The following is a 13,172-nucleotide window of genomic DNA, read 5'->3' on the forward strand; positions in this document are numbered from 1 at the left end:
CAGGGGGCACGGGTTGGATCCCTGGTTGGGGAAGATCCTGCATGCCACGTGGTGTGGCCAAAAAAAAAAAAGAAAAAAGTTCCCCTTAAGAAATTATTCCTATAAACTAGTTGGAAAATTGAACACTTAAGACTTGAGGATTTCAACAGCATTGCTGTTGAGTTTTGAAGTTGCCTCCTTTTAGCATCCTGCAGAGTCCCTTTTTCCTGCTCTGTACCACTCAGGATGCCACTGAACAAAGTGCACAAGGGCCCCTTCCCTCATCTGTGTGAAAGAAAGATAGTTTTCAGATTTCTTGATACATTTTGGTTTTCACAACCAGGAAGTAACCTGAGTTGCCATGATTTTACCTGAAAAGTGCATTGATGCCTTTGTGTTTCTCTAGACGCAGAGACCTGGAGATCGAAAGACCCATTCTGGGACAAAATGATAACAAATCAAAGACATTAAAGTAAGTCCCTCAGTCTCCCCCACTGCATTGCTCAACATCTTTGCCTTTCATAGACAGAGTCATTTTCAGTGGAGTATATGTGCTGCTTGCTGAGCGTCCTCTTATTTTCCCTTTCCCCAGGTGTTCTACTTTATTGGTGGTAGGTGACAATTCACCTGCAGTTGAGGCTGTGGTAAGTATGTCCTGATGTTGTGAAGACGAATACGATGAAATGCAATAAATTGTGTGTAACACACTGCTGACGCACTAGAAACAGTTGGTAGGTACTAGTTTTTGTGATTTCTCATTACACAGACCAGGGTTTGCACTTTGTTACCCAGTTTGGAGGAAGAATTCCTCGTTCATCACTAGGTTTCATCAGAAGGGATCAGGACTGCCCTTGACTGCTTTGGGTGGTGGAGCTTGCTCTGTGGCAAGCAGTACAGGTAAAGGCCACTGGCTTATCGTCAGACTTCTGACAGCCTTGGCCTTCTGCAGCCACCACAGATATAGAAGCCTGCTGGGAGCCTGTATACTTTCCTCAGGCACGTAGCACACTGGCAAAAAAAAATATGTGCTCATTGTAGAAAATTGGTAAATAGGAGGACAGGAGGAGAAGTCATGATCCCGTTACTCAAAGACAAGCCATTATGTTTTTCTTTACAATAGATGGGATGATATTAGCTATACAGTGTTTTGGGACCTCATGACTTAGCACTGTTGAGAGCATTTTTCCATACTATAAAGTCAGTATGTCTGTATAATATTCAGTCTTATAAATATACCCTTGTTTATGTAACCTCATTCTCCTGTTGATTATTTCCGATTTTGCACCATTAATAATGTTGCTGTTGAACATCCTTATAGAATCTTTGCCTGAATCTTTGATCATTTCCCTGGGATGAGATGGAAATAATGTGTCAAAAATCATAAACCTCTGTAAGGTTTTTTTTTTTCCTCTGTAAGGTTTTTAATACATTTTGCCAGATTCCTTTCCAGAAAAGACATAACAGTGTGTTGCCACTGCCTATGTATGAGAGTGCCTGTTTCACAGCATGCTGTTCAGCGTTGGACTTTTAAATTTCATTAGTAGTTAATTTGATTAAAAATGATATCCCACTGTTTTAATTTGCACTTCTATAATTACAGATGAAGCTGACAGTTTTTGATAAGTCTGTTATCACTTGCTTGTCTTTCCCACAGCATATATAACTTAAGTATCTGCATGAAATTATCTGGTTTTCTTTGGCCTACTTCACTTCCACCCTATTTAGAGCAAAACATTAGGAAGTAAAGCTTTTAGAAAGGGAATCTAATAATTAATCAGAGATGCAGACATAGATGAGAAGGTTGGTGGGCAGGGGGAGTGTTGGTAGGGTGAGATAGATGTGACAATAGAATATATTCACACTTCCCTGAATTACCCTGTAAAACATTCCGTGTCTAGTGTAAAATACATAGTGTGGCTTGAGCACAGAGGCAAATAACTCTCAACTCAAAAAAAAAAAAAAAAAAAATCCCCAAAGGTAATAAAGTTACAGTGATGATCTCATCAAGAAGGAGTTTTGTAAACGTCAGTCTTTTTTTGGCTAAAAAGGTAGAGATACATGCTACAAAATATCTATAAAAAACATTTTTTCATAAACATGTGTTTATGAAAATAGTATCATTTATAGAAAATACCCTTAATCAGAATTCTCTAATAATGCTGAGTTGCCTTTTGGAAATTACATGGACTTAAAGCAGCATTACCAATTATTTTTCAAGATTGTGTAAGCTGGCCAATACAGATAAGATCTTTTTCTCTTTCTGATTTCCACACCTTCAGTGTTTATAGGAGAAGAACTTCAGGAACCCCATCTGTACCACAAACTAGATGCTCTTCTAGACACATTGAAAACCAGCTCCCCTGCCAGAGCCTTTTATCCCATAAGTTGGTAGGGATTAAAGGGCTATATCCATGCAAGGAAGAGCAGGAAGAAACTCCACAAATTCTGGCCACTGTTGCTAGCTATTCTTGCTCACATATTCATTCAGCATCATTTTTTGAGCATCTCCTATTCTCTCGATGCTGTGGAGAACACAAAAATGAATAAGACGGAGTCTCTGCGCCTGGAGCTGGGGAGAGAGTAGACATGTCAAAAACCAACTGTTGTTCTTGGCCTACCAGAAACTGAGACTTCTTATAAAGTTACAGAAATTACAAAGTGATGAACCAAGAAAAGCATGCTTTATTATATTAAATACAGACTTGGGAGTTCATTCTTCCAGAAAATATTTATTGTATATCTACTGTGTTCTCAGCACTGTGCCTGGCAGTTAGGGATCCGGTTTTTACATTCTGCCCTTTAGAGCACCTTCTATAGTAAGTAAACGGGTACATTTGTTTGTCACTGCCTGCGTTGTCATTTGTATAGAGCAAAAACCTTGATTTGGTGATTCTGGCTTTTAGATCATCCTGTGCTTTTAGAAGAGTTTTGAATACCTACCCATCAGCAATCCCCAGAGTAAACGTTCAGCTGGGTTACTGGTTCTTGCCTAGGTAATTTTAATAACTCCCTAACTGGCTCGCTGCCTCTGCAGTCTGTCATACAGGCCACTGCTGGTTATTTTACTAAAACAACTCACATCCTGTCACCCCAGAAACCCTCTGTGGCTTTTTGCCTTCCACAGTCAGTTCAAGTCTTTCCAACCTCTCCCCACGGTGCATCCTCACGCCATGCTTGTCTCTGTAACCCCACACATGCCCTGCACGCTCACTTCGCATCCCCTGAGTCTTTGCTTATGCTTTCCCCCTGACTCTGGAAGCCTTCAAATGCCCACCCCTTCTTACTCTAGCTATAGAAATTCTACTCACTCTTCTATTCTCACTCAGCTCAGAAGTGAAATTTTCAAGTGATCTCATTCTGCCTCATATTACATTTCCACCCCACTAGATTCCATGCTCTTAGCGCAGTGTATTATATGTGTGCTTGGGCAAGCATGTGTAAAGAAGAGATCCAGTTAATCAAGTTAACCATAAAACATTGTTGAACCTGGAGATTATCTCCCCAGAATATTTTCTTTGAGGTCCCTGCCTTTGTGGATACAAAGGTATGAGATACCATACATGTAAATATACAAGGTTGTAATTCTTAATTGTGATGGCTACAGTGAGAGAAAAACCGTAGAGAGTTCAACTTTACATGGGATAGCCAAAGATCTTGAGGCAGAAGAGAATCAGGGTGTAAGGAATGGCAGACCCACTACCTCCAGGGCACGGGAAAGGGGTGAGAAATGGGCAGGGGAGGGGTATAAGGGCCAGTCATAAGGGCCAGTTGTGCTGGGAAATCATCAAGACTCCAGCAGGTGAGGGCCACGGTCCAGTTCACTTTTTAAATTAGGTAACTTGTCCCCATGTTATGTAGCGAGTAGGAGGAATTAGATTCAACATGTAGTCCTTTAAAGACTCTACTTGTAACGGATTCAGAAAATGAACTTTGCCAGATTTTTAGATCTACTAAGAAATATAAGATATAAAGTACTTCATATAAATATGTCTCCCACTTTTGTATTTTGGTAATTTGGCTGATTCAGCCATCTCCAAATGAGCCATTGATCTTGGAAGATCATTCTCATGCCAAGCTATTTCTTATTTTTCTAGCAGTTCATAAAATTCTCTCTCTCTCTCTCTTTTTTTTAAGGTTGAATGCAATTCTCGCCTGAATCCTGTAAATACAACTTTGCTAAAGGTAATGTGTCTTCTTTCCTCATTGCCAACCATTAGTGAGTAAATTATACGTGGTTCAGATTACTTTATTTCTGGAATAGATGCCCAGAAAGAAGGAAAGCTTCTCTTTCTCTCTCTGATTCTCTCACTCTCTTAAAAAAAATTTCTTTTCCTGAATATATTCTCATTGTAGAAAATTGGAAAATAGGAAAAAAATGGAAATATAAAAAAGAATAAAATAAAAATTACCCTAATCCTGCCACCCAAAGGTAGGTAACCTTCTGGTAAAAATATCGGTCTTTTTCCTATACATTTTTACATCATTAAGATCATAGGCTGTTTATAGCCCTGTGTCTGTTTTCCTCAACTTTTTGACATATAAACATCTTCCCGTGTCATTAAAAAGTCATAAGCATTATTTAATATTGTTGTGAGAAATTAGACAATGAATGGAAATTCTTTACGTGCTAAATCCCCTTGTATGGATAAGGGAAGCTTCCAATAACATTCTCATGATAAGGGTAGATGCATTTTTTCTTTCTCTTAGGTCAAATAGAGAGTAACTCTTGTACTAAATTTCTAGGGTTAATATCAAGCTTCTCCCCATTTTGATTGTACCCCAGGCTCACATTTTGTGGAGCCTCTAGTGACATATTTAAGGGCCTGACCTCCTGGTTTGAATTTGGATTACAGTAGATTTAAGTACTGATCTTATGTTTCTGACTGTTACTTTCTCAGCCTGAAAGACCTCTGCTTTCTTCCCTTTCTCTTTGAAGTGAGATTAAAAGGGAAGTGCTGTCACCAGAAGCAGCCCATAGTTCCTGGAAATATAACATGAGGTTAATGCTCTGAGGTGACAAAACTCAGAGTGTTCTGGGGTCCAGGTGATTGATGAACTAGTCTAAAATATGATTTTTTTTTAAAAGCATGTGGTTTCAAATTAGCTTTCATTGCATGTTTGAATCAGTTTTCCAAAAGCGCAAAACAACTTTACAGTAGCCATAGGTGTGCTTATTTCTGGGCAAAAATGCCCATCTACAACAGCATGATGGAACTGATTCTCTGTTTGATAGGTTATCAAGCTTGGAAACAGTCTTTCCCAGTATTCTCTCTGCATACGGGAACTGTTTTACAGTTCTAATCAGACTTTGACTCCTAACCTTCATGAAAATACAGCCTGGGCCAGTTAGGTCTATTTTATACTTATTCAGGTTAAATATTTGTTCCTGATCTTACACGTAGAATTTTCAGGGAACTGACTGTTCCTTATTAACCTCAAATTCCTGTGTCTCACGTGGCAATCCCATCTGCTGAATAACAGTCCACCCTCAAAGAAAGTTTTCATGTTAGTGAAGGGAGACCATGAGGTTCATGTCTCTTTTTTAAAAAACGCCAGTCAGCCTGAATAGGCTACTATCTGAGTATGGAATGCATGTTCATGTCTCTTTTTTAAAAAACGCCAGTCAGCCTGAATAGGCTACTATCTGAGTATGGAATGTATAACAGCTGGAAGGAGGAGGGTGGCCTCATGGTTGGCCATCATGCCCGAGAAGCAGTGTTCTCTGCGGATTGGCAGAATATACATCACCTGGCTTGTTAGAAATGCAAGTTCTTGAGACCCGCTCCAAACCTATTAAATAAGAATCTCTAGGGACTTCCCTGGTGGTCCAGCGGTTAGGACTCCGTGCTCCCAATGCAGGGCGCCCAGGTTTGATCCCTGGTCAGGGAACTAGATCCCGCATGCCGCAACTAAAAGATCCCACATGCTGCAGCTAAAGAACCCGCACGCCACAACTAAAGATCCTGCATGCCACAACTAAAGATCCTGCACGGGGCAATGAAGATCCCACGTGTTGCAAAATAAATAAATAAATATTAAAAAAAAAAAAAAGAATCTCTAGGGCAGGAACTCAAGAATCTGAGTTTTAACAAGTCCTCCTGGTAATTCCAATGCATGCTAATAAAACCCTCCTCTAGAAATCTTTGCACAGGTGAGAATAACCAACTGTAAAGATTTATGAAGTGAGAGACAGCCTTACCAAATCCAACTATGAAATGAAAGTGGCTGACCAAGTAGGTTGGCTGAATTCAGCCTCAGTGCCTGATTGGAGACATCCCCTTAGTCGTGAAGTGAAGACAATGTAGAGTTGAGAGGGAACCTTAAAAGTGTGGTGCCCTGAGGAGTTAGGATCACACTGTTTGAGGACTCTGAAAGTAACATTCTCCAGGTGGAGGCAGAACCATGGTTGAAGGTAGTGGTTAACTTCACTATCACCCGAATGGAAAATTCCCGACACGGGCCTGAAAGTTAGGCCCTGCACTACTGATTAATAAATGTTGAATAATCTTTCAAAATTACATCCAAGGTTATTGCTAGGATTTAAGTCTTTGTGTAAGAGTGCATTGAGGAGATGGACACTTGGATGTAGTTAAACATTAAGTTAAGGAACCTAAAATTTGATCCTGTCCTGTTTGAAAGGACCCATGGATGTTCAGAGCATTTCCCTTAAGTGTTAAGTCTCAGCTGACTTGCATATTTTTCCTCTTCTAGATGGCAGACTGTGGTGGACTACCCCAAGTAGTTCAGGTAAGGAGATTTTTTTAAAAGCACCCATTTGACTCCAGCTCTCTGACTGTGCAAAGATTAATGCCTTCTTATTTTGTCCCCCTAGCCCGGGAAGCTCACCGAGGCCTTCAAGTACTTTTTGCAGGGAATGGGCTACAGTGAGTAGTACACAACTTTCTATTCTACCAAAGATTTATTGATAATGGGGTCATTTTGGCATCTGATGAGTACTCAATTCTCAGGGCATAACCTCTGTGCTAGCCAGCCTGAAATCAAGTAGAAACCAAACTGTTTATGGAACATTCATCTGTGTGTATATATAAAGATGAGCTAATGCTTATTAAGCACTTACTTTGTGCCGGGCACTCTGTATTCTTAACCTTGAGAGGTAAGTTCTGTTATTAGTCCCATCTTATAGAAGAGGAAACTGAGGCTCAAAGAAGCTAAGCACCTTTCCCAGGGTAACAATTCAGCTGCAGAGCCATGATTCAAACCCTGGCAGTCTGACTCCAGAGCCCACATTTTCAACCACTGAAGCTTAGCCAGACCAAGCTATGAATCTGACGTTGTTATTTGCATCTGAACTCAGCTGGTTAATGACTCCTGGACTAGAGAAACAAAATGGAGCCTCCAGAAGAAAAGGAGTTAAATCAGTTAAGTCTGCTCCACCACAGGAGATGAACTTGCAGAGTGTTGTAGAGTGAATCCAAGGATGTGTCCATATCATGTGCCACTGTCCTGGTCTCTTGTATTGTGAGACCCCTGAGCTTTCTCATTTGTCACAGAATATCGACACTTGCTCCTTTCTTGGAGTTATAAAAAGGAAAACTCTTCTACCCAGGTACAGAGCTCTTTATCCAGTAGGGTGATTTTTCTCCTGTCTTTGGTATCAATGTGATTAATGACGATTGGGCAGCTGCTCTGGGCAGCAGCTGGGCCCCTGGGTACAGCCCTGTACCTGGCAGGCAGCTCGTGTGTGTCTCGTCTAGAGTGGCTGTGTCATCCCCGTCTGTGAGCCACTACCAACCGAGCCCACACCCATATCCCTCTGGGAGGAGCAGAAGTCCCTCTCCTTTCCTAGGAAGCAGCTGATCGTCCAGCTGTTGGATCCATTTCCGATCCAAGCAGGTTGGCCCTTTATAGTGAAGGAGAAAACCTTTGACTAGTTGAGAGGAGTAACATCTGAGATGTTATTGAAGCATCAGTTGGCCTCACCTCCTTTCTGGGGCCTTAAAATAAAACTTCACCCCTGGCTTAGAGCGTTCTGTCAGTGTCTGCTGGGCAGCCGAGGTTGCCGCTCGGCACGGTCGGGTCACTAACGTGCCTTTTCCTGTGTCCGTCCTGCTTCCAGTCCCGTACGTGCAGCTCAGTCACCTGAGCACCGAGTCAGGTACCTTCCTCTACGCTGGCCCTGCCCCTGCCTCCCAGCCATGCTCTCCTGGCTGCATTGGCTGCCCGCAGCATGTCCGTGGTTTTCCTGTGCAGTGAGAGCCCGATAGAACGTGGCTCGTTGTGCCCTGAGAGAGTTAGCCTGCAGGTCCTACCCTGGTCCCCCAGGAGTAAAGGAGCGGGTTGTAACAGCCAGGGTCACAGCAGCAGCTGAAACTTTATATAGGCAGGGCCCCTCCTCCACCACCACCTACTTGCTGATCCTTGAGTTAACCCCCAGACACTGGGTTCTCAATTAGGAGCGTCAGAGCCTGTGCCCGGAGAACTGCAGGTGATGGCATCTTCGGACCCCAGCATTGAAATGGCAGCTGGGGGAGTAGCTCGTGTCTCAGAAAGATAGGCAGGGGGGTGTGCCAGGTAAGGCCCTTTCCTGGCCAAGCTGGAAGGACCTTCCAGCCAGAGCAGTGGCAGTGGGCAGGAGTCTGAGTTAAACAGCCACCTCCGGTGCTCTTCCTCACAGGCAGCCTGTACCTCACCCCCTGCGCAGGGACCAGCTCCAGGCCCGCCTGCCCTCCCTACACCTCATCTTCCTACGTGTCTCCTCCCCAGGTAGCAAGGGTCGCCTGTGGACACGGATGGTAGTCTTGTTGTATCGGGCTTGCACTGTGTTTGTGAAACACCTTCATACTTGTGTGGTGTGGTTTGTCTTTCTTTGGTTTAGTCTTGCATGTACTGCAGGTTTTGGTTACCTGCTTGGGTTCCCAAAGCCTCCTTCCTAATCACTTTATGAATGGCATGGGCATAGCTAAGAGGCTACACTCTGGACTTAGGTTTCCCCTCGTTCTGCTGTGGACCAGAGTCAGCTGAGATTCCAACCAGAACCAGAGGCTTAAAGCAGCCTTGCCTATAGCCCCTCACCTAGAGCCAGTAATGCAAAGTGGGGATGGCTATGTCTTGTCCTGGTGTCACCTTAAATGGGTTGGGAAAGCTAAAATGTAAAGCTTTTGGTGAAACTTCTCGATTAGCTGAGTTGAACCAGGGCTCCTTCCTATAGTCCTCTTGGTTCTTTCTTACAGTCCCATCTGCCAGCATGACCCGGCTCGCCCGATCACGAACCCACTCCACCTCAAGTAGCATCGGCTCTGGAGAAAGTGCCTTCAGCCGATCTGTCACAAGCAATCAGTCAGACGGAACTCAAGAATCCTCTGAGTCTCCTGATGTCCTGGACAGACACCAGACCATGGAGGTGTCCTGCTGAGCAGATGCTCCTCCCTTGGACCATGCAAGTCCGTCCTCCTTCCGACAGCCACTCCGTAATATAACACTTCATCCAGCAAACTGGCATCTATCTTTAAGTCTTGCATGGCCACTGACTCTCTCTTTCTGGTATCCTGGATTAATCATCCTCTCTGCCTGCCCACCCCCCTTTTTGTATGTACCAAGAACCACTTCCATGCCATTCCTGTAGCATTCCAACATCTTCAGCTGATCCGATCTCCATATCTTCTCTTGCCACCTTTTCCCTGTGCTTTCCCAACTATGTAGCTAAGATTGTTTGATCCTGATGTATGTGTGTGAGCACGCGTGTCTGTGTTTGTGTGTGCATAGTTCTGTGATTTTAGACAGGCTTTCTTGTAGAGCTTCTGCAAAAAACAAAAAAAGGACTCTTTTTTTGCATTTTCAGTGGTGTTTTTAGGGGAAATATGCAGAACAGGTTTCTAGGTTGGGTAGGCCATTGCATTCTCTTTCGCTTCCATATTGGTCAACAAGAACTGCAAAGTGACTTCAGGAGAGAGCAGTTCTGACGAATGTGGAAGATCATAATTCCTGTTTGGATTGTTGACTGCGACCAACAGAAGGGAGCCTGTTATGTAGAGACGCAGGCCGGGTGGCCGGCCACTTCTCCTCTCCAAATGAATTCACGCATACTGTCCTGTGAACAGAAGGGGGGGATATGTTCTCTCAGAAGCCCGTGAATGATGAGCTTCTGACGCAACGTGGAGTTTTTCCCAGGGAGTCAGTGTGGCTTAGTCACTGCACTTTTTTAGCACAGGAAGGGGAAAATGAAATTCCAGGCCTCTGCTCTGTCAGAACAAAACTGAGTCTCTGCAGTGTCTGATACCACATGCCAGACGTCTGCAGGAAGCGCCTCCCAGGAGGGACACTCTCCATCCCTCGACTGCCCCAGAAGGGAGGGGTATAGCCTGAAAATTATGTAGATGATGAGGCGATGGCTGGGCAGAGAGGAACAGTATAGACTTATTTCAGCAGACTTAATGGAAGCTAAATGAAATTCAGATAGAACCCATGTCTCAGAAAGTTATTCCTGTGAACTCCCTTTTGTAGGAGGGAAGGGGCCAATCTGTAAGGGCAGCCTGTCCGGGTAGAATTTTGTTCAGTCCGCTGCTATGTGAGGGGGTCACAGCCACCCAGAGAGTATCACCAGGAGGAGGGTGAAAGCAACTGCCACCCAGTAAGGGCCCAGCTTTGAGGGCATTGAGATATTACATAGAGAAGGGTTACACAGTTCTGATCTTAGGAAGGGGCTTTTCAGATGTAGCGTTTGCTTTCTGCTGAGGTATGGAATGCGTTACTCTGTCAGAGTACAACTTTTTACGGATGATGAAATAAAGCTGTATACGTCTCATTGTTACCCGGTGGCTGGTGTGACTTCTCTCAAGCCACTTCCTGGGGCTCAGGGGGGTACCGAGTGACTGCGTGTGGGCTCCGTGCTGGGCATACTCACATACCTGATGCTTATCCACCCAGCAACACTGTCCATTTAAAGTGAGGAAACCAAGACCCAGGATAAATAATTTGCCCGAGGTCATACCAGTAAGCCAGCCAGGATTGAACCCTGAGTCCATCTGACACGCCTATATTCCTCTCAAACCGAAAACCTGACCGTGAGAAGCCTGACCGTGAGGTGATGCGGGAGAAGCCGAGATCTTGGAAAGGCATTCTGCATCTCAGCTCTGCCCTGTGTGTGCAGTTGCCACGTCCCACCCCTCGTGTAGTAATCTGCAGCCACCTGCCAGGGCTCCTCCAACAGACCAGACTGTATTTCGCCAGAAGGGGCTGTCTTCACACCCACCAAGGATAATTTCAGGAGGCAGCCGTCTCAGGTCAGTTTTGAATGGTCCAGGGTCTGCGGCTACCAGTACATCGAGGTTGCTGTGTCTGTGGCAGGTTCTTGTAAAACGACTCGACCCTGCCCATCCTGGTAGAGGACAGGAAACGAATGCATGTGGGCCGATGCAGGTGACCGTGCTGAGGTCCTTACAAAACAGGCAAAAGCAGAGTTCCGGAGCTGGAGGTGGTCTCATGGGCACAGTTGCTCTACGAACCCACCTTGGTCCGGCTGCCTCGGCTACACATCGGCATGGATGGTTGCCTGTTCCCACCTTGGCTGTGTGCCTGGAGTCGGGCCCCAACTGGCTGGTCCTTACCACACTCATCCTCTTCTCATTTTCATTTCCTTTCTTCCTATTCAATATATTCCAAAAAAAAAAAAAAGTTGGGGTGCCTGCTTTGTGAGAGGCAAGGAAGTGGCCAGGTAGATGCTACCTACCCAAGATGATTGTGTGAAGCTTTTCCGTATAAATTGTCTCACCCAGTTCTCATGGCAACTCTGCAAAGTGGCAGTGTATTTTACAGACAAAGAACAGCTGAGGAAAGTTAAGTGATTTGGCCAAGGACACCTAGCTAGAAAAAGTTCCCAGTTCTTTCAAAATCGATGCATTTTCATATTTTATTGACTACAGGCTGAGCCCTTACACCTTCCTGAATGTTCCTCGTACTGAGCCAGTAAGGTAGACCCTATTCCAGTTTTGTGGATGAGAAAACAGGCCCAGAGGTAACCAATTTACAAATGGTCAAAAAACTCACAAAGCAGCAGATCTAGGCTTTAAACTCTCTAATTCTCAGGTGCCTCCCTGAGTGGAACGGGAGAGGATATGGTGGGATCTTTTTGAGACCATAGATGGTCATTCCCTACTTCCTTCGTCGTTCATGGGCCTCTCCTTAAGGCCAGTCCAAAAGTCTGCCTGTCAGATGAAAAGATGGACATCGCGGTGGTGTGGAGGCAAGAGCAGGAGGGTGGGCCTGTGATCAGTTCCCTCCCAGCCACAGGCCACATCCTTGAGTGGCCGTCACGCACCCTAACATCCTGGTTAGAACCTCCACTCTGGCTCCCTCAGCTCTCCACGCCAGGTGCCGCAGGAGTTAAATCTCAAACCAGCCTTCCCCAGGAGAAAGGGAGAACCTGAGCCCAGGTGTGCTCGAGGCCCCAGAAAAGGCTGCATTGTCTGTGAAATAGTGGTTTCGTGTTAAAAGCATCTGTCTCCAGGATTGCTAAGCCCCTAATGGGGAGGCAGTGAATGGGTGGTTATTTAGATACTAATGAGCTGAGATTTTTACTAATTTAAATTTTTAAAAAAAATTTTTTTTTTTTGGCCATGCCACACGGCTTGTGGGATCTCAGTTCCCCAACCAGGGATGGAACCCGGGCCCCCAGCAGTGGAAGCGTGGAGTCCTAACTACTAGACCACCAGGGAATTCCCCAAATTTAAATTTTAATGACTGATTTAAACATACCAATCAAAGGGGGTTCTATCAGAGATTCTTTTTTTTTTTTTTTTAACAAAGCAATCCCTCCAGGACATTCTTTTTTTTTATTAATTAATTAATTTTTATTTTTGGCTGTGTTGGGTCTTCGTTTCTGTGCGAGGGCTTTCTCTAGTTGCGGCAAGGGGGGGCCACTGTTCATCGCGGTGCGCGGGCCTCTCACTATCGCGGCCTCTCTTGTTATGGAGCATGGGCTCCAGACGCGCAGGCTCAGTAATTGTGGCTCACGGGCCCAGTTGCTCCGCAGCATGTGGGATCTTCCCAGACCAGGGCTCGAACCCGCGTCCCCTGCATTGGCAGGCAGATTCTCAACCACTGCGCCACCAGGGAAGCCCCTATCAGAGATTCTTTATCCTAGCCGAGTGGTTCTTAAGTTTAGAGTGTGCATCAGAATCACCTGGAGGGCTTGTGAAAACAGGTTGCTGGCCCCCTACCATGGAGCTTCTGATTGG

At 44.8% G+C, this 13,172-nt stretch overlaps 2 protein-coding genes across 6 annotated transcripts in view; one reads left to right on the forward strand and one right to left on the reverse strand.

The window, feature by feature from the left end:
* Positions 1-10,747, forward strand: part of NDRG3 (NDRG family member 3) — a 48,803-nt gene extending 38,056 nt beyond the window's left edge. For 3 of the 5 annotated variants that reach the window (XM_082430316.1, XM_082430317.1, XM_082430318.1), the window contains exons 9-15: positions 386-451; positions 572-623; positions 4,114-4,161; positions 6,691-6,726; positions 6,812-6,863; positions 8,057-8,095; positions 9,171-10,747. In XM_082430316.1, the coding sequence (XP_082286442.1) occupies positions 386-451; positions 572-623; positions 4,114-4,161; positions 6,691-6,726; positions 6,812-6,863; positions 8,057-8,095; positions 9,171-9,352 (475 nt within the window). In that variant the 3' untranslated portion in view covers positions 9,353-10,747. The remainder of the gene's footprint in view (positions 1-385; positions 452-571; positions 624-4,113; positions 4,162-6,690; positions 6,727-6,811; positions 6,864-8,056; positions 8,096-9,170) is intronic. The other 2 variants (XM_082430319.1, XM_082430320.1) reach the window with 1 other exon arrangement.
* The window catches only part of RAB5IF (RAB5 interacting factor), a 58,774-nt gene that overhangs the window by 13,594 nt on the left and 32,008 nt on the right, over positions 1-13,172 (reverse strand). The window lies entirely within an intron of this gene.

This window comes from Balaenoptera physalus (genome assembly GCF_965194825.1).
Source record: "Balaenoptera physalus genome assembly, chromosome: 16".
NCBI lineage: Eukaryota > Metazoa > Chordata > Mammalia > Artiodactyla > Balaenopteridae > Balaenoptera > Balaenoptera physalus.